This window comes from Dermochelys coriacea, chromosome 3 (assembly GCF_009764565.3).
Source record: "Dermochelys coriacea isolate rDerCor1 chromosome 3, rDerCor1.pri.v4, whole genome shotgun sequence".
Taxonomy (NCBI): domain Eukaryota; kingdom Metazoa; phylum Chordata; order Testudines; family Dermochelyidae; genus Dermochelys; species Dermochelys coriacea.
The window spans coordinates 207669143-207689875 of NC_050070.1; the positions used below are offsets into that span (position 1 = coordinate 207669143).

At 45.7% G+C, this 20733-nt stretch overlaps 1 protein-coding gene across 1 annotated transcript; it reads right to left on the reverse strand.

The window, feature by feature from the left end:
• Window positions 1-1367: 1367 nt before the first annotated feature.
• Window positions 1368-20185, reverse strand: MALL (mal, T cell differentiation protein like). Its single transcript, XM_038396562.2, has 4 exons — window positions 19828-20185; window positions 4477-4644; window positions 2661-2798; window positions 1368-1835 (listed from the first exon to the last, which is right to left on the reverse strand). The coding sequence occupies exons 1-4, from the start codon at window positions 19933-19935 to the stop codon at window positions 1773-1775; spliced, it is 477 nt and encodes a 158-aa protein (XP_038252490.1). The 5' UTR covers window positions 19936-20185; the 3' UTR covers window positions 1368-1772.
• Window positions 20186-20733: the final 548 nt, after the last annotated feature.

Here is a 20733-nt window from a genome sequence, read left to right on the forward strand (position 1 = left end):
TCGTGGTGGATTCTCCGTCACGGACCGTTTTTCAATTCAGAGTGGCTGTTTTTCTAAAAGATTGACTCTGGGAGTTATTTGGAGGATGTTCCATTCCTGTGTTATTCAGGGGGTCAGACTAGATAATGACACAGGTCGCTGCTGGGCTTGGAGTCTATGTATCTAGGAATCCACTTTCCCTGCCATCCTTCCCTCAGCAGGGACTATTCTTGGGGGTCTGTTGTGCTCCATGGGCACAGCTCCAGGGATCCCAGGAAATGCAGTTATGCCTGGCTGCTGTGTAGAGGGACAAGGGGGCTGTTCATGTCTTCCCCATGGAGCAGCTGGCCCACTATGACTAGTGATCTGTCTACACTGCAATTAAAAACCCGCAGCTGGCTTGTGCCAACTGACTCCGGCTCACAGGGCTCAGCAGCTGGGCTGTTTCATTGCAGTGTAGACTTTCAGGCTTGGGCTGTAGCCCGAGCTTCTGGGTACCTCCCACCTCACAGGATCCCAGAGCCTGGGCACCAGCCCAAGCCTGGACATCTGCACAGCGCCTTAGCCAAACCCATGCAAGCCCAAGTCATGGACAAGCTGCAGGTGGTCTAATTGCAGTGTTGATATACCCTAGGAGTTAGAGCTAACTGCATTATGGGATTTGCTGCTGTTCCCATGTAACTTGCAAAACAGAATCTCCCACCAGCAAGTAAAGTGCTTAGCCATTCATGTAGATTTCATCCCACAATAGTGACACGCACACATCTATAGGTAGCACAAACGTCTTGCTTGTGAGATTGCTTATTAATAATCCCAGTCATTAATACTTGCACACCATTCCAGTGCCTTTCCTCTGAGGATCTCAAAGCACTTAGGAACAATAATTAATGTAGTCTCACAACCCCCTGAAAGATAGAGAATTGCCACCTGACTTATTTGCTTCAATTTACAATTATTTCCTTTGGGTACTGTGGTTTCCTGTGAGGGCAAATTGCTGAGAAGGGAACACTTGCTGACACCTCTGGATGGAAAATTAGAGCTTCATAAAACAAGACGCTCACGTTGCTCTCTGACCATGCAGTGAAGTCTTGGCCCCTTTGACATCACTGGGAGCTCGGCCATTGACGTCAGTGAGACCAGGACTTCACCGCATAGGTGTAAATGGGACTGAAGTGCTGTACAGCCCTGGTGCTGGCACTCTGCACAAGGATGGATTTCAGAACATGGAGCAGGTGCTGAAAATGGGGCCAGCTAGTCACGGAGGTGAGGGGCGTTTCACTACACAAGCGGCAGGAGATGTGTGAACTTGCTCAGAGGAACCGTAGTTCTAAGCCGACCGGAATGACAGAGAAACTTAACTAAAAACAAATAATACACAACAAAGCAGCTGTCATAAGAAACCTTTATATTTTCCAATAAGTTAGTTCATGTAACCCCTACCACAGGCATTTGTGACCATGCAGCCAGAGAGCCTTTGGACATGACCAAAAGCTGAGACGTGATACGTGGGAAAGAGAAGATGTCAATATTCTGTGTAGGGCTACTTGAACAAGCTTTTTCCCAAACTATACTATTTTCAGACAGAAGATACACAATATGGTATAAAAATTAAGATTTCAATATAGATTTATACAAGTATCTTAAAATTAAAATGAAGCAGAGCCAGGCTCCAAATGACCTACATTTACACTGAATTATGTTCTTAATCCAATTAAACCATTGTTTTAGGTACACAAAGTCCAGGTGTCACTGTTGTGTGTTTCTGTCACCCTGTTTCTCCTTGACAGCAGTCTTCAGTGGTAGTAGATGCTGAAGGCATGTAAAATATACAGCAGAGCAGTGATAAAAGCAAAGAACTGAAAGGAAAAATGGAAACATTACTAGGCAATAAAATTACTCTACCAATTTCAGCCTTATTTTAATCTATGTCCGTAGTGATCCCTCCAATGTCCTTTCTTCAATGGATTTAGTCCTTAAAATGATTGTGCCAATCTATTAATGAATAAAATCTCAAACCCAAACCGTGGGACAGCTCCAGAGCAGAGTTGACTGAAAAATCAGAATTTTCTGTCTTTCCCATCCCCAATTGTGAGGAAAAGGCAAAATATCAAAATTTTCCATGGACCTACAAGTTACAAAAATTTCAATTCAGAAACGTTGAAACATTTTTGTTTTGTATCCTCCTGAGCCGCCACAGTGCCTCATGGGAGTTGTAGTTCGGGTGCTTTGTGCCCACACTTTCCAATGGCTGGATGACAGTTCCCATGGTAAACTGGGGCCCTAGGATCCTATGATACACCACTGCTGTTCGGCCAAAGGGGAGACTGCAGTGCATCATGGGAGATGTCATCTGGCCAGGGAGCCCAGCGAGGCGAATAAGGGCATGAGGCTCCCAACTACAACTCCCATCAAGCACCATGGCAGCTCAGGCAGACTCGGATTAAATGTCACTCTTACATGAAACTAAGTGGTTCAATTCAGTTTGACAAGCCAAACTGTTTCAATTTGGGGTGACCTACCTGACCTGAAATATTGCGCTTTGATTTTTCCAAAAAAAAAAAAAAAAAAAAAAAACTGAAAAAAATTTTAGCAACATTGAAACGTTCCCATGGAAATTATACAGGAAATAGAGGTGCCTACAAGAAACAGAGGCTAATCAATACTCTAAGCATTCAACTTACTGAGGCAGCAACATTGATTTGATAGTAACGAGGAATATATTGTGCAAGCACTTCAGTCTCAGAGCGGATTGTTGCATTAGCTTGTAAGACCGCAGCGCTCATATAGAAGATTGCAGTGGCCCCATGATACAGACTATCCTGCAAAACAAGAGACAGAAGAGGAAGGTTTGTGATGTTGAAATACATATTCACAGTGCAGGTACCTCCTCATCACTTATATAACAGCTGTACTTTCCAGCTCAACAACATAGCTATGAGCCTTCAGCTGTCCAATGTTGGTTTTTCAGTTCTACAAAAGTGGGAAAGGATGATGCCTGCATGACTCAAAAACATCTGGAACAATTTTTCCTCAAATGTTCCACATCAACTAAATCTTTGGGTTGGGACCAGGCATATGACAGTCATGCTCAAGAGGAAAGATTTTGCAAGTCACAAGCAACTTAAGAGTTGGTTTAGAATGAAAGTGTCTCCCCAGGGTTGCAGTCCATGATGCTACTCTATTAATTGAAGCAAAAAAGTATATTAATGGCACGTTAAGTTTGCACAGTTAATAATCACAAAAAGATAAGAAAGGCCCAAATTAAGGTTCAACAGCATCATTTTATTGTATATATTTATTATACATCTGCTTATAAGCCCTACACCATCTTTACACACTCTCAGACAATGAAATTACCCTCTTAACATCCCTGTATGGAAGGGAAATATTATTAAATCAATTGATAGATGGGGAGCAGAGACATACACCAGGTCACCAAGGAACTCTACAGCAGAGAGAGGAATTGAACCCAGATCTCCTGATCTCATGCCTTAATCCCAACACCAACTTTCCCCTTGAGTTTAGTGTTTTAAAGGCAATATGTTATGTAGCAGGAAACGAGAATGGAAAATGCTGCGTATGTTCAATGTAGTTGAGGGGTTGCTGCTGTAAGTGTAGGTTCTGCATGTCCAACTTGAGGAAAGCAGAATAGATGGAGCATTGCAAGTTCCTACTGTTTCTGCTGCTCTTGTTTGGGCACCGAGGGAGTTTTTTGCAAGACTGGTTTAACAGAGCACTTGCCTGTCATGTTACATTGGGATGGCTCATTTTTGCAACAGTAGGAGACTGAAATTTTCTTTTAAGCAGCAGCTTAGAATTTGCAAAGGCTCTGAAATCAGAGTCCAGGCTATTGTTCTATTATCACCACAGTAGCACTTCAGACCCCAAGTCTTGTCACACCGCTGTCTTCTGCTGCTTTTGCTCTAGCCCTGCTCAAAAAGGACCCAGCTAGAGCTTTTGTGTTATTTTCTTTTCTCCTTTCTCTCTCCCAAAACTTAAAATGACTAAAGAGATTTTCTTCAAACTCGAAAAAAATATCACCCCATTTCAGCCCAAATGATAAGCTATGAACATGTGAAAGTAGATTATAATGAAAACTCTTTTGTAGCCTTACGTACACCAGGGCACCTCGCACCCCGTTATTAACCAACTGGTTTTGTAGCTACGAAGGAAGTATCAAGAGGTTTGAATCAAACAGGGGGTTCAGGTGGCCCTGCATCTACCTTATTTTCTATATTCTAGTTGAATTGCATCAGTTTCACATGCAATGTTAGAGGAAATGTCAGAAGAACCAGTAAGAACATCGCAGAATGATCTGGGACGATTCCATCTGCCGGACCCTTTGTGTGAAAAGATTAGAAAGTGCAGAATCCATGGAAAGTCCATTCTGAAGTCAACTTTCTGCTTGAGAGGTGAGACCTGAAGCTGAAAGGCAGTCACAGAATGAGAAGAGCCACCACCAGCAGTAACACCCGGAATAAGTGAGTGTGTTCTTACCACTACTTTCCATGAGTTACTGTTTCTGTGAAATCCAAACAGGTAACACAACAGGAACATCAGGGAGAAGAAAAATGAACTCAGTGAGACGTACATAACCCATCCCTGCAGCATAGGGAAATACACTGTGGTGGCAGCTACGAGGATCCAGACCCAGCATCCAAATATCTGCCAAAAACAAACAAGAAACCCAATTGAGAGTGTCAATTTTGCTCTTGTTCATACATTGCATTTCTCATCATCCCTAGCTTGGTTGTCTCAATATTAAGAGACAATACACCAGGCCCACCAGCTCTGCACTCATTATCGTTTGCCAAACTCACAATATGAATGCAAGGAATTTATCAAGTGAAAAAACAGTAGAAGTTCTATAATGCCTGTTGAGCAAGAAGAGGAATTGGAAGAGAGTCACAAAATACCGGGCACTGGCATATACTACAGAGCAAAAACTTGCAAAGGTTCCTTCCTATGCTATTTTTCCTGGCTGATATCATGCAGCCAGTATATCCCGGTAAGAGACTGTGGAGAGGAATTTTATTACGGGGGAAGGAAGCAAATGCCATGTAGAAACATGGATGAAATTCATACCAAAGTTCAAATGGTAATTCCACTCTCCCACTATACAAAGTTAGATCCTAAGATTTGCAGACCTCTATCTATTGCCCCTTCACTGAATCAGAGAAAGGGAGATAAACACAATGTACTGCAGGCCTTCAATTACATCCAAGGCTGGATCTTGCTCCCGTTGAAGACAGTAGCCTTTTTGTCAGTGATTTCGAAGGTTGCTGCTGGGAGCTATGTACTTTGGAAGAGCAGGTCACCTTTTTTTTTTTTTTTTTTTTTTTTTTTTTTTAAAAAGGTGGCTCAATATGGATGTAGAAGCCTGTTGTTAGATATTCGTATTTTAAAAGCTTGACCAGCAGGCCTCATTTCTTGAAAGCTAGATCTGGTTGGCCTCTGCCTCTAAAGTTCAGAGTACATTAGTCACAATACTTAATGCCTGACTGGAAAGTGCTTAGCTACTCCATTATTGCAATTTATTATTTGTATTATGGTAGTGGTTAAAAGCCCTAGTCACAGCCCAGACCCCCTGTGACGACGCGGGACTGTTCTTAGTGTTTCCTCTGAATAGTGTGGGGGTGCCTCAGTTTCCCCTAGGCAGTTCTTCAGTATCTAGGTGCTATAAGGATAAGGGTGTGTGATGATTGCAGAGCCCTAGAGGGCAGGGGTCTAGACACAGAGAATGGCCGACACCCTGTTTCCTGGCAACGGATGGCCTGGCCCTTCCCCCCTGCAAGAGAGCTAAAGGGTTGGAGAACAAAGGGATCCGGTGACCTCCTGGCCCAGGGAAAGGGACAAAGCCCGGGGGGGGGGGGGGTGGAGAGAGTTTCAATTGCGGGCTGGCTGGGGACGTGGAGTGAAGTGCAGACGTGGTTGTCTGGCTCACTGCCCCCCAAAATGGCCCCAGCTGAGGGGTCCTGTTCTCTGCACCTACAAGCTCCGTGTTAGGTCATGTTCCTGTCAGCTAATAAACCTTCGGTTTTACTGGCTGGCTGAGAGTCCCGTCTGACTGCGGAGTTGGGGGGCAGGACCCTCTGGCTTCCCCACGACCCCGCCTGAGCGGACTGGCTGTGGGAAGTGCACGGAGGGGCAGAGGATGCTGAATGCTCCGAGGTCAGACCCAGGAAGGGGGAAGCCGGGTGAGCTGTGTGTCCTGCAGACAGGCTGCTCCCAGAGAGGAGACTTCCCCAGAGTCCTGACTGACTTCGTAGGGAGCAGTTCCAGAGCATTGCCCGGGGACTCCATGACACCCCCGTTGTGCTAGGCACTGGACAAACACAGAACAAGGAGACGGTCTGGGCTCCATGGAGCTCACAGTGATGAGGATGGGGATCCAAGAAGCTATACAGCATAGCAAAGGCTAGAATATGGTTTGAGACATGGCAATGACATTTGAACACGAGGGGAATTCAGTATTGTTCCCAGTTATGTGACATATTCTGCTAAACCAGGCCATTTTCAAGAGAAATCGTTTTCGCTGCAAAAGAAGGCTCTGCAAACTGAAGTCTTGTGAAATTTCTTGCAAATGCCAATTTGAAGATGGGAGGAAAGGGGGAGGGCTATAAAAATGGGCAAAAACTTCCTGCATTTTCACACAGGTCTGTTCCATAGGGTCATGAGTTTGTCCCTTCATAGTCCTTATCCTCACCTGACAGTGCAATGGGACTCTGTAGTATGCTGGGCAATGCGATCCCTCCTAACATCACTATCCTACTGACAGCTCTGGCTGTGTGGCTTTGCGGGCCAGCGCTGCCGAGAGCACATCACTCTTTTGCCGAACTGAGCCACAGAATAGTCAACAACAGACAACATTGTGTAGGAAACATTGTTCACACCCCCAGGGCTCCAGTTCACTCCCTCAGCTGTCATTTCTTCTACCCGCAGAGCACAGGCGGTGGGAATAAGGCCAGGGGCGGCTAAGCCTCCCCAAACAGCTGGCTCACTGCCTTTGGAGCGCACTACCGCCGAAAGGGTGGGTACCCCAGCCGTGTCCCTGTCTGCGCTGCTCTTCCTCTTCCCGTCCCTGCTCTGCCTGCATGGGAGCCTCGCGGGAGGGTGTGAAGAGGCACTGAGCAAGGGGTGAGCAGCTGGCAGGCTCAGCTGCCCAGCCGGTGGGGGGGGGGGGGGGGTGTCTGTGGGAGGGGGTGAAAAGGCATGAGCGGTGGGAGACAAGCAGGGCTGGAGCAGGGACAGACCTAGCGGCGGGGCCATGGTCTGGGCATGTGCAACCTCCCCAAACGGACGAGTCACATGTCACCCGTGCTGCAGGGTATTCAACCTCCCTTTCAAAGCCATCTGTTCTCTGGACTGCCATCCCTGTCACTACAATTGAAAGTCACAAGTGTCAGGGGCCCATCCAGCACCCATGGAAGTTAATGGAAAGGCTCACGCTGGATGTGAGGAGGGTGCAGTGCTCATGAGTGCCTCTCCCAGGACTTGGTCTTTTATTCCTGCGGTCAGCACCCATCGTGGAGAGATAATGGCCTTCCAGCATTCCCTCTGGGGAGGAGAAGAATGCTGCCGTTGTGAAATAGCTCTAACATTGTTCTAATCCTGGCCAGCGAGGGCGTCACACTCTGCTATGCAAAGGCAGCATAGGTGGGACCATTTATTTATTTATTAGCCGTGACAGGCAATTTAGAGGGGATAATTGCACTTTTCAAGCAGTTGAAACCACTTGACCTTCATCTTTGTGCTATACAGCCCACGCCGAGGCACTGACTAACTGCTCAGAAATGCTGCGCCCATCATATCTTATTGCTTCCCTAACACTCTCCCTCCTGTCCACTCTTTCTTCCACACCCACTTCTCCTGCACCCTCCCACTCGGATCTCCCACCCACCACACCCACTGCTGCACCCAACTCAGATTCAAGCAGACGCTTTTCATTTTTCAGCAGAGAACAAATCAGTCACTTCACAATTTGTTTATTTGTATTCAACTTTCAGGAATGCCCAGCTGAATGGAGTAAGGTTTGCTCTATAGATCTCTGATGATTATATTAATGAGTCTAAGGGCTGATTTATGAATTCTGGATACCAAAAGATCCTAGACCTTAATTAGTCTGGAAATTTCAGATGAAAAGGAGGGAAAAGGACTGAATCTAAGCACACTGGGTTCTTTACTAAAGGTAAAGGTCTGGGATAAAGGCTCAAGAACAGCATCAAAGTGGGAGGTGGTTACCATGCATATGTGTTGGCCTTCCCTTGTACAGGCTGCAGAATGGACATTCTGTTATGTTAAGGATAAAATTAAATGTAAGAAAAGAAATAATAATCTGCCATCGACCCAAGCTTACCAGGTGTCACCCATCTTCCACATGGAGACCCTTGTAGGTCTAATATACTCCAAATCCTCCTGCAGTGGCTGTTTCTTCTGGTCACAGGCTCATGCCTGTCAGCCCTGATCTAAGTGGAGAGAGTCCATCCAAAAAACTATTATTTTTGTGTAGTTTCAAGCCCTGCGTTTACTAAGGCCTTTGAACCAGGTCACGTCAATCTGTGGACTTCTTCCCAGGAGTTCAGAACCTCTGCAGTGAAGCACACGCCCCTCCATTATTCCTCAAGCTCATTGTTCTCTTGCTGTCCAGGGTCGCACATGGAACACTGGCATTTCCTAACTTTTGAGGGCTTGGCTTTGCGACCTTCTCGTTCTTGTGACATCACATTTGGTGGGGTTGTCTGTAATATTTCGTTACAGGGGCTGGGGAAGTATTGAGCTGTGTTATAGTGCTGCTACAAAAGCCACAGAGAAAGCAAAATACATCAAAAGACTTGTTACCTGCATTGTTTCAGCATTAGTGACCCAACCCCCGCCCCCGCATTGTCTTTACTTCCATCAGGAGGCGTCCTTTGACTTATCCAAATCGCCAGGAATACAGTCTCTAACAAGCTCACAATTACATATAACATTTAGGAGTAGCTCCACTGGAGCCAGGAGAGTTACACCAGCATCAAAGAGGTGTGAGAGATTTAGATCTCCTTATCTGATGCAAAACCAATGAGAGACTGGTCCAAGGCCTGTTGTAGTCAATGGAAAGATTCCCATTAACTTGGGATTGGAGAGTCTTATAGCTTTGTGTAACTCACAGTTACACTTCACAGAGGCTCAGGGGAGCATTTCTTTGTTTTCAGTCCACAATGGCGATCAAAACATCAAAGTGAAACCCAAATCAAAACTCCATTCACCATGGTGGGATCACATTGAAAGGAACCCCCTGAGCTGGCTTAGGTTCACTTGAAATGCTCACAAAACCCTAGCAAACCTTCCAGTGGACTTTGTGTGAATCTTCAATTTCTGATCAAACCAAAAAACAGGTGAGCATCAACACAGCTCTAATCGTACTGCGTGCACTTAAGGAGGGTGTGTCTGCCTGGGTGCTTCCCAAGTCATCATTCTTTTGGGAAAACAGAAGAAAATGGCCAGGTGTGAAACAGATTGTTGTACCACCAGGACTGGTTACCACGGTGTAAACCCAGTTCCTTTGTCCCGTGTTCGCCATAGCTCTCTAGTCACCTGCTGCTTCTACTCCCCTTATCCGAGCCCGTGTTTAAAGACAAAGAAGAACAGACCTGATTTTTGGAAGTGTTCTGCTACCAGTAAAAGGCCAATAGAAATAAGGTGAACTATGGCCTGCAAAATCAGCTGAACCCATTGAAGCAGGAAGGCAATGATGAAGCAGGGCATGTGTCTGAAGTCAATCAACAAGGATGAAATAGGTCACAAGTGAGAGAAGAATACATGGAAGGTCACAGATGAGGTTTTTGGACAAGAAAGGGTAGTTAGAACTTGATGTGATTCAACAGGCCTTGTACTGCAGAAGGCAGCAGGGGGAACAGGACAATATAATTGGGTTCAGAGGGAGCTCTCTGGACAATTAATTTAAAGCAATTACAAGGAGCCCTGTATCCAACTCCTCTAAGTGGATCAGGAGTATTAGGTTATACAGCAAAGCAACCAGAATTTCTAAGACCAAACACCTGGAAGGGGGAGCCTATGGGAGATACCAGCAGAACCTCCTGGATAGTCAGGAAACTTGATGGCAGATGGAAAATATCAGTCATTGGACAAGCCACGGAACTTGTATGCAACGTAACTGTATCTGTGTCCCAGTGCCAGGAGATTAGACAGACAGGTGGGTGAGGCAATATCTTTTATTGGACCAACTTCTGTTGGTGAGAGAGACAAGCTTTAGAACTACACAGAGTTCTTCTTCAGGTCTGGGAAAGGTACTTCATCTTGTATTTAGCTGTGATCCTGGGAGTATCTTTCCCAACCCAAAGAAGAGCTCTGTGTGGCTCGAAAGCTTGTCTCTCACCAACAGAAGTTGGTCCACTAAAAGATGTTACCTCACCCACCTTGTCTCTAGAAGCCACTGAAGTGACAATTTCTTGAGGAGCCTTTTCATTGGAACAGATACCTCCAAATCTTCAGGCCTAGCAGTTCCCATGGCAATAGTTATGGATCTGTGCTCTACCTTGCAGATGTCCCCACAGATAATATTTCTGTTTCCCCTCTCACAACCACACAGAGCTTAGGCAAGAAGATTCATACTGAGAAAGTAGGGCAATCAGCTAATTATCTTAGGTGCCTAGACACAAATGCAAGAAGCCTGGGAAACAAGTGAAAAGAACAAAGAGGCTGAAATGAACAATGAGCATTGGCCACTGTTGGAAAACAGAATGATGGGCTAGACAGACCTTTGGTCTGACTCAGTATGGCCGTTTTTATATTCTTAAGAAAAACAATGCCTCTGATTTGGATTTCTGCACCACTGTAACTCCCGTTGACTTCAATAGCTACTCCTGATTTACACAAGGCAGTGACATCAGGATCAGGCCCAAATTAAATTATTCACCCAGCAGGTGATACCTGGCCCTGCTGAAGGCCATGGGGGGTTTGCCATTGATTTCAATAGAGCCAGGATTCCACCCTTTGTCTTGTAATACAAGCATTTCACAGGTAATGCTCCAGGCAGTGTTGGCAGGATAATGGTGTAAACCAGAACATTGCCAGCTCTCTCGCTCTTTGAATGTTTGCTTCTAGCAAAGCCACTCAGATCAATGATGTAAATGCAATACATACTTCGCAAAGGTGTTCCCAGACCCACCCTCAGCTATAAAAGTAGTGCCAAGAAAAATCTGACTTTGAACTTTTCACCACCACCCCTCCACCACTGTTACGTTAGTTTCAGTTTACTCAGGGCTCTCCTTCCATTTCTCGCAACAAAGCCAGAAGCAACCTGAAGAGAGGCACTGATCCGCCCCCATGAGCGATCAGACAGGTTTTTCAGGAAGAGAAAGAAATCCATTTCACCTTCTCCAAAAAAAAAAAAAAAAAAAAAAAACAAAAAAAAAAAAAAAAAAACACATTAAATTCAGAAATCCAGTAGCTCACTGAAACTGTAGATTTATGGCATGAAAAGCCTTATATTGACCTCAAAGGACTCCTGATCATTTGAGACTTTCATTAGGACAAGGGTGATGTGGGACTGGAAATGTTGCAGGTGTCATGTTTCTGGAATCTGATTTTGATTTCCTTTCATTTCAGTGCTGTCCCAACATACTGCTTCTGCACATTTGGATCTTGGGCAGGCAATGTTTCAGCCATTGATGGTGTGGTTTGGAGAGGATTTGTACCTGCAGAGTTACAGGGATGCTGTCAGCATTACTGACAGATAGATACAGATAACCTTTAGAAAAACTTTCCAAAGATTGTACCGTAAAGCCAGCAGAGATAGAACCTTTCAGATCCTCCGTTCGCAGCTGTCAGCCTAGACCCCGAGAGTTTAAAATAGCCAATCTTCTCCTTAGAAAAGAGATTTTCTGTTTTTCCCCAGGGGTTGTGAGCTGTCCATATCCTTGGCAGAGCCCTAGAGATTCCTGCATTTATTTGCCCCCCAGCCACAGAGTCTCATATCCCAGCCTTATTTTCAGAGTTGTGAACACCTATAGCTCCCACAGTTCCCCTGCTGGGATTCAGAGTGTACAAAAAGGGGCACAGTTGCCAAAGTGTCATGAGAGGTGAAACACACACTACATGGTCTCAACCTGTCCCCTCTCTTCCTTTCAGTGCTCCCCTACATGCTTTATCCAACCCCCCTGCTTTCTCTCAGCAGCTCCAGCCGCTAGCAGAGTCCTTCCGCCTTCTTCCCCAGAATGGAAGCATGCCAGTGCTGCACACCTCTGTAGCCTTCCTTGTTTCCATGCAGAAAGAAACCCCCTAGTTCATGCACAGACTTTCTCTGCCTCAGCAGCTCATTTGTTTGCTGTATCCCTAGTAGCTGTTTATGAGGGTGAGAGGGCCCTGACTTATACCTTCTATTTCTAAGCAAAGATGGATTTCTAGTGGGTAGAAGCACAGGGCTGGGAGTCAAATGTGGGTTCAATTCTCAGCCCTGCCACAGATAGAGTCTATCTGTGTGACATTGGGCATATCACTTAATCTCTGGGCCTCAGTTTCCCATCTGTACAGTGGGGTTAACTACATTTCCCTGCCTCCCCAGAATATTACAAATGCTTTGTGCCGTGGCTCGAAGGTGCTCTAGAAGTGCAGGGTAATATTATTGATGCCAGGTCTTCATAAAGCATATGTTTCTCAACCCACACCCAGCGCCTTCAAAAACCAGTTGGGTTTTTTGCGCCACTGCTTTCCTGTTGTATCATTACCCTCCTTAGGTGTGCCTAAGGCAGGAACGTTCTCGTGCATACCACTGACTTGAAGAAGGCTTGCAGGCAGGCAGTCCAGGATTTCATACCAATAAATCCTACAGTTGGTGTGTTTGCTACGATTAACTGATCTGTGACTACAGGAGCCCGAACTGTAGTGCTAAAGATGTGCCTGACCCTTGTGGAAGGGAAACCATGTCACAGAGAAGAGAGTCCGGCTGATGTATAGGGTTTCACACTGTGGGTCGTGACCCCTAGCACAGTCAAGGGACGTCATGCAAAAATTATAAAATCTGTATCATTGCCTAATTTACATAATGACAATAAATGGATACACAACAAAGTGTAGAAGGACGTGTCCCTTAAAGACCACCCTCTTGCTGTACCTGGGAATCCTGGCCCATGGGTCAGGGCAGAGTGCAGGCTGTGGGAGATGGCCCTTTAAGGCCACCATAGAGCTGTAACCCATAGGGCTCCCCAGCTGGCCCCAAAAGGGAACCGAGCCTGCCCTCCAAGCTCCAGCTGGCGACGGGTCAGAATCAAGGCCCTGGATTCTATTCTCAAGTCTGCCCTTGGGTAACACACCTGTACCTCAGACAGCAGTGCCACTCTAAAACGGATCTAACCATAATTTTATCTCCGGGCTCAATTACTTGTGCATAAGGTGCTTGGAGATCTTCAAATAAAAGATCCCAGAGGCATGCAACAGGGGATTACCAGTCTTTTGCAATCAGCCAGCAGGAACCAAAGTAGGAGGAAACGAATAATTCTTCCCTCACCACCAATCCCCTTCTTTAGGGTTTGCACTGCATTGTCACCAGCCCTGTCACTGTGGTAACTGTGAGAGCTTGGGTACCACAGTTTGTGGTAGTGCTGGTAACTGCACCAAGCCCCCTAAAGGCAAGCACCATCACCAGCTCTTAGAGCCACGTGGGCACCTCCCACCCGGGTTCACCCAGCCCGGACACTCACATGCAGGGGGACACGCACTAAAAGGCCCTTGCTGTCCATCCAGCAGAGTCACGCCATGAGACATGGACAGGGTAGCTCTGGCAAAGCAGCTGTGCTGAACTGTGGATACCCAAAAGGCATCACACAGTTAACCAGCCTGGTCGTGACCACATGGTCACAGTCACCCCATCTACTCTGGCCTGGCCTGCTCAGCACAGGTCCCTGCTCCTCATGTTAGCCCAATGGATGTTTGGGGATCTGAGATCCACGTCTGTATGAGTCAGGGTTGCAGCACTCTCCCAACATATGCTAATCCCCCCAAAACTAAGTTAAATTGGGGTGTTTCATTTGCAAGGCCTCTCTGAAAAGTCTTGACTTTCTTCAGGTCCAGGATTAGGCCCAGGTCATCTGTCACCCTGGGGCACAATGACCCAGCCTACCTGCTCCTTCTGTCTATGGTAACATGGCATAAAAAGACATCCTCTCTCCACCATGCCCTGGCTTTGAATGGTAATGTCCATTTTCTACAGATGGTTCAATCTGAACGGGATGGAGTAGGGAGACTAAATGAAACCATCAATAATCACCTAAAGCAGCTCTCTGTTGCTTAAAATGGGTATGTTGCTGTCTAAAATATAGGCAGAGCTGGTATTGCCTAGCGTTATGGTGTCCCAACACTTTCCATTTCCCTGTGTTCATGGGGACAATGAGGATAAAACAAAATATTGACTAGCTGCTCGAGCTCCACCCAGCCTGTGCACTGCATGAGGCAGGGTCCTCTGGGAAAAAACCCTGCATGAGATCATGTAATTACAGACTGTATCATCATGAATACACACATGGGGGCCAAACTGCACAGACCATCTTAATTCTGGCATTTCTGACTTCTGGGTCCTTGGTTTGCAGCCTTAATGTTCTTTTGATGTAGTTTTGTGTGTGCTGACAACAGGTTTCAGAGTAGCAGCCGTGTTAGTCTGTATTCGCAAAAACAGGAGTACTTATGGCACCTTAGAGACTAACAAATTTATTTGAGCTGTAGCTCATGAAAGCTTATGCTCAAATAAATTTGTTAGTCTTTAAGGTGCCACAAGTACTCCTTTTCTTTTTTTGTGTGCGTGTCATTATATATTTAGGGCCTGAGCCAGCTCCCATTGGTGGCCACGGAAAGACTCCAATAGGAGCTGGATCGGGCCCTTAGGCTACATCTACATTGGGTAGACAGACTCGAGCTAGCTCCACTTGATCGAGCATGCTAAAAATAGCAGCGTGGCTGTTGCAGCACGGGCAGGCAGCTGAGATGAGCTGCCCGAGTCCGTGCCTGCCCAACCCACTGACTCCAAGTGTGGGCGGTTAGCTCAAGCCACTGGCCAGGCCAAAATGTGCACACACAGCTATTTTTTAAGCACACTAGATTGAGCGATGCTAGTGCACATTTGTCGATCCGGGCAGGGAGGCTTGCGCCCAGCTGTAGTGTAAACAGACCCGTAGGTACCTAACTCTAGGCACCCTAGCTTGAAAACCGGACTAGGCCTTTAACATCCCGTGTTATCAAGAGATCCCTGCAATATCTAGGCACAACAAGATGTCTTAAGGCAGAGCAGTGCCCAGACTGCTATGTCTGCCAGCACTTTCCACTATGAATCAACCATTTTACCCTCACTGATTTCTGTATTTTGCTTTTTCTGTGGCTTTTGTAGCAGCAGTGTAATATTACAGACACAACTGCCCAACGCAATGTCACAAGAACGTGACGGTCACAAAGCCAACCACTCAAAAATTAGGCAATGCCAGTGTTCCATGTGCGACCCTGGACAGCAAGAGAACCAAGAGCTTGAGGAATAATGGGGGGGGGGGTCCTTCACTGCAGGGGTTCTCAACCTTTAAAGGCGGGGCAACTATTTGTAAATGCTACTGGCCTGCCGCCACCCAGTACATAGGCCAGGAGGATGTGAGGGTTGGGTCCTGCCCCTGGGTGTGAAGACCCAGGGGGTTTGGGTCCTCTCCCCAGGAGGGAGACAGGAGGGAGGGGTTGCAGAGTCCATCCCACACTCTCTGCAGCAGTGGCTCCTGTGGTTCTGGTCCTGAAGGGATGGCTGAGCTCAGCTCTCCAATCCAGGCATTGCCACCTCCAGGGTCTCAGCACTGAATGGATTTGGCCCCTGCCCTGAATTTGCAGGAGAGACATTGCATCCTGGAGCATGGGGTCACAGCACCACTCACTCAGATTTGGCCTGGCCGGCCCCCCTGTCATCATGATGACCCCTGAGCTTGTAGCGATTGGAGCAGAGGCACTGAGCCCAGCCTGCCACACAGGACCAGAGCTGCAGGAACCCCCATGTGACTCTTAGAAACATTCTGGCGACTCAATTTGGGGTTGTGACCCACAGTTGAGAAACCCTTCAGCCCCTATCCCCATCTCTACATCAGTCCCTCCAAGCTCCTAACCCCTCTGCCCCTCCAAAATCCTGTCTTCTTCATCCCCTTCTGCTCCTGCACCTCTCCCCTAAGCTTCTACCCCCATTCCAACTCTGCTTCTATCCCCAATGCCCCCAGCCCACACTCCAGCTCCCATCTCTCTCTCTTTCCCGAGACCCGCCCCCTGCTCATATCTGCTCCCACCCCCCAGCTCCTGCTGCCATTCTATCCCCACATATTTGCTCCTATCACTGCTTTCCTAGCTCCCCTCCCAGCTAGATACCTCGTCCTCCTCTTCCCGGGGTCCCGTATCCAGTAGGGGGGCACTGAGAGCACAGCAAGGCTGTCCCCCTGCTCTCAGTTCCAGTGCCTGGGGCCACAGCCGCCTCCAGCTGCCAGGAGGAGCATTTGTACAGAAAGTCTGGCTCAGCTCCTACATTCCTATGATGAAATGCATCCGATGAAGTGAGCTGTAGCTCACGAAAGCTTATGCTCTAATAAATTTGTTAGTCTCTAAGGTGCCACAAGTACTCCTTTTCTTTTTGCGAATACAGACTAACACAGCTGCTACTCTGAAACCTATTCCTATGATGGTACACGTTCAGTCATCACACATAGGTGCTGGGAGGAGGGTGGAACATGCTCAGTTAGGGTTGCCAACCCTCCAGGAATTAAAAATTAATCTCTCATTAAAGATTATGTCATGTGATGAAACCTCCAGGAATATGTCCAACCAAAACTGGCAACCCTATACTCAGTGCTAACGGAAGCTTTGGAGAATTTAGCTGTCCATCTCTAACAAGCCTCTTCGGTGCCTTTATGAACTGCAATTCGCAGGGGCTCATAATCTGGGCCAGTTCTGGCAGATTTTCATAGGGATGGCAATCGGCACATCCCAGACACCAGCGTCGTTCGCCCGCCTGTTTCAAGCCCCTGCTGCAAAGCACAGAGCGGCTGGAGCTTCCCAGTGAAATCGCTGTACACTTTTTTTTTAACATGGGCAAAACCACATATTTTTAACTAACTTAGTTCTTGGGAAGGGCAGAATTCTTTTCGCTAAAACGTTCCCATAAAAATCAGCCTGAGGCAGACACCAAGCATGGGAAAACCTCAGCCCAAATGGTTTGGAAAAGTTACAACTGAACAGGGTCTTATAGTGGAAAATGGTAGGCAACTTTAGCTATAAGCATTGATCCAATCCCCCAGTTAATGCTTTACACATGTGAAGTAGCGGTTCTGTAGTAGGAAGTTTTGACATGGCACAATGACAGTCTTATAGCAGCTCAAAAGCAATCATTATGATGTGTCCATGTAAGCTCCTTTTATCCTACATAACGTGTAATACCTCTAATATTATGCATCGGTTACTGGGTATTATTCACACACCAGTTCAATCCCATTGGGCCCAGTTCAGATCTCACACCAGGATAAACTGGGAGAAACTCCACTGAAGTCAGTGGGAGTAACATCAGTTTAAAATTGTTGAGAGGAGACGTGAACTCATTGACTTCAGCCAAGGTCACTTACTTCTGGTTTATATCTTAGGTTCCTAAAAGCTCATGCTTCAAGGTTTCGTCCAGCCATCAGCAGGGGTCAGGAAGGGATCTTTTCCCCCTAGTGTATTCTGGGAGTGTTTTTGTTTTCTTCTCCTTCCTCTGAAGAATCGGAGTTGGCCACAGCTGGAGATGGGACCCAAGAGGGGGAAGGCTATGGCTCTGAGGTGGCACTGCGCGTTCTCTCTCAGGTGCTTAGCTGGTTGGTTCTTGCTCACATGCTCAGTGTCTAAGTGATCACCATACGTGAGGTCGGGAAGGAATTTTCCCCAGGTCAGATTGGTAGTGACCTTGGAGGTTTTTGCCCTTCCTTTGCAGCATGGAGTGTGGGTCACTTGCCAGGATCATCTCACTTAAGCATTTCTCTGCCCCTGCACTGGTGCACTTGAGTCCCTCCTGTTCTCCGCCTGTCTTACCGTCTAGTGTCCTGTAAGCTGTCTTACTTTGGTCTCATTTCAGCTGTTAGGATGAATGGGCAGGGGCTGGGTGGTAGTGGTGGCCTGTGAGATACAAGAAGTCAAACTAGGTGAGCTGGAGGCCTTAAACACTATCCTGATCTATAGCAGTGTGAGTGGAATATCAGGCCTTATACACTGTACCAATGAACAGTAAGAATGCGTGACGGGTTGTGACTTTAGCTTCTTTCTTCCTGTGTCTCAAAAGGAGACTACCTCCTAAATAGGTATACAATACATAACGTGAGATTTAAGAACTTGAGACAATAGCTATTGTGTATACAGAGCACTGGCGGAAGAACATTCTTCGTCTAGAGATACAGTCTTCTCATCTCCATGAAATGGGATTCAATCAAGGAATAAATCTTAGATAGCCACTCCCAACAATATACGGTGCTTGCAAATTTTGGGCAATTCAGGTCATTTAAAATAATTTTAAAGGTGTCCAAATTCACTAGTTCATACTAAAGAAGCATAACACTGCCTCTGTTGAGACTGAGCAGCAAAAAAGTACTTAAAATGAAAGATAACATGCTACAATGAAAGGCATTTCATGATTTACCTCAGCAATGCTCAGACTGAGGTTCGCAAGCTGAAAGTGGCTCATTAATGTGTCTCCTGCAACTCTTTGCAGCACATAATATTAAAACACCAGTTTAATTATTAACCAGTCTAAGTCATTAACCAATCAGAATGCTTTTACTATATTATTAACCAATTGTAGTTGATAACATAATAATACTTGGTCAGTCATTTTGCTGTGAAAATTTTTATATATATATATATATATATATATATATATATATATATATATATATATACATACACACACACACACACACACACACACACACACAATATTTTCCCTCTAATACTGTTTAAATATGAATATATAACACCATAGTAAATGAAAATGAATTCACACTGCTGTGGCTCTTTTGGTTACGTTGATCGCTAATTTAGACGTCAATAGCTCAGGAGCTGAGAATCACTCATTTACCTGCTATTTGATTAGTGCTGTGTTCACAGTAGCACAGTCAGCATTCAGTTTCAGCACAAAGCCAATGATAAAGACAAAAGGCTGAAGTTTCTAATGGAAATGTCAGTTTATCTTTTCCTATGGCTGTCTGGATATGAAGCTGCAATTAACAAATATGCCAAATAATTGTTTGGGTGGGTGGTGCAGGCTCTGTGTTATCGATGTAATGACTATGAACAGACCTTAATGATGTATTGTATATCAAAGTACATCAATTGCCATAATCTGACTAGATACTGGAATGCATCTCCAGGACTCTATACTCAGGAGCATTAAGAAAATCTGCCATTGCTTGCGTATGACAAAAGCCGATTGTGTGACTACAACCTTTGATCCCCCAGAAAATTTCAATAAAGCCAGAGAAATACAGCCCTGGAGAAGAAAATGACAGACGCTTCTTTAGACTTCCAAGATCTGACTTAATAAAAAGATACAACAATTTCTACACCATGGAAGGATGACAAGCTGATTTCAGTGCTTTACGTTATTTTGGTTGACTCAAGCCCTGACACAGACCTTATGATTTTTAAGGTAAGTAGCTGCAGCAGTAAACTTTCCCCCCACATAGTTTTCTTCTTATCATGGTTGTTTTTTGTGCTAGTTCTGGACGCTCTCCCCCGCTGCTACCACACACACACAATTTGAAATAGCTTTAGTTTTTGCCATGGCAAACAATCAATCAAACAAAACAAAACTTTCAGTATACTTACTAGCTCTGGTAGGATAAAAGCATATGGCATGGTTCTAAATATTTTTGCTCCAGATGGCATGTCAGGTTCTGCATGGGTAACGGGTAGAGAGGGATCTTTTGACGCCATCTCTTCTCTGCTTAGACCGGTAGAGGGTCTGCTCCACTATCCTTGGTTATCTATGCAACACCATTGGCATGCACAGCTTAAAGTACTATCATCCACTGACACACCCATCTGGATGTAATCAGTAAAACCAGTTCCAGCCTGGCAGGTCATTCCACTCCTTGCAGCCAAAGCTACATCCGCTACTCTTTGGGTAATTAAACAAAGGGCTCAGGTGAGGCAAGTTGTCATAAATATAAAGGGAAGGGCAAACACCTTTAAAATCCCTCCTGGCCAGAGGAAAAACCCTTTCACCTGTAAAGAGTTAAGAAGCTAGGATAACCCTGCTAGCACCTGACCAAAATGACCAACGAGGAGACAAGATACTTTCAAAGCTGGAGGGAGAGGAGAAACAAAGGTTCTCTGTCTGTGTGATGCTTTTGCTGGGAACAGAAAAGGAAGGGAGTCTTAGAACTTAGTAAGAAATCTAGCTAGATATGCATTAGATTCTGTTTTGTTTAAATGGCTGATAAAAATAAGTTGTGCTGAATGGAATGTATATTCCTATTTTTGTGTCTTTTTGTAACTTAAGGTTTTGCCTAGAGGGATTCTCTATATTTTGAATCTGATTACCCTGTAAGGTATTTACCATCCTGATTTTACAGAGGTGATCCTTTTACTTTTTCTATCAAAATTCTTCTTTTAAGAACCTGATTGTTTTTTCATTGTTCTTAAGATCCAAGGGTTTGGGTCTGTGTTCACCTATGCAAATGGTGAGGATTTTTATCAAGCTCTCCCCAGGAAAGGGGGTGTAGGGTTTGC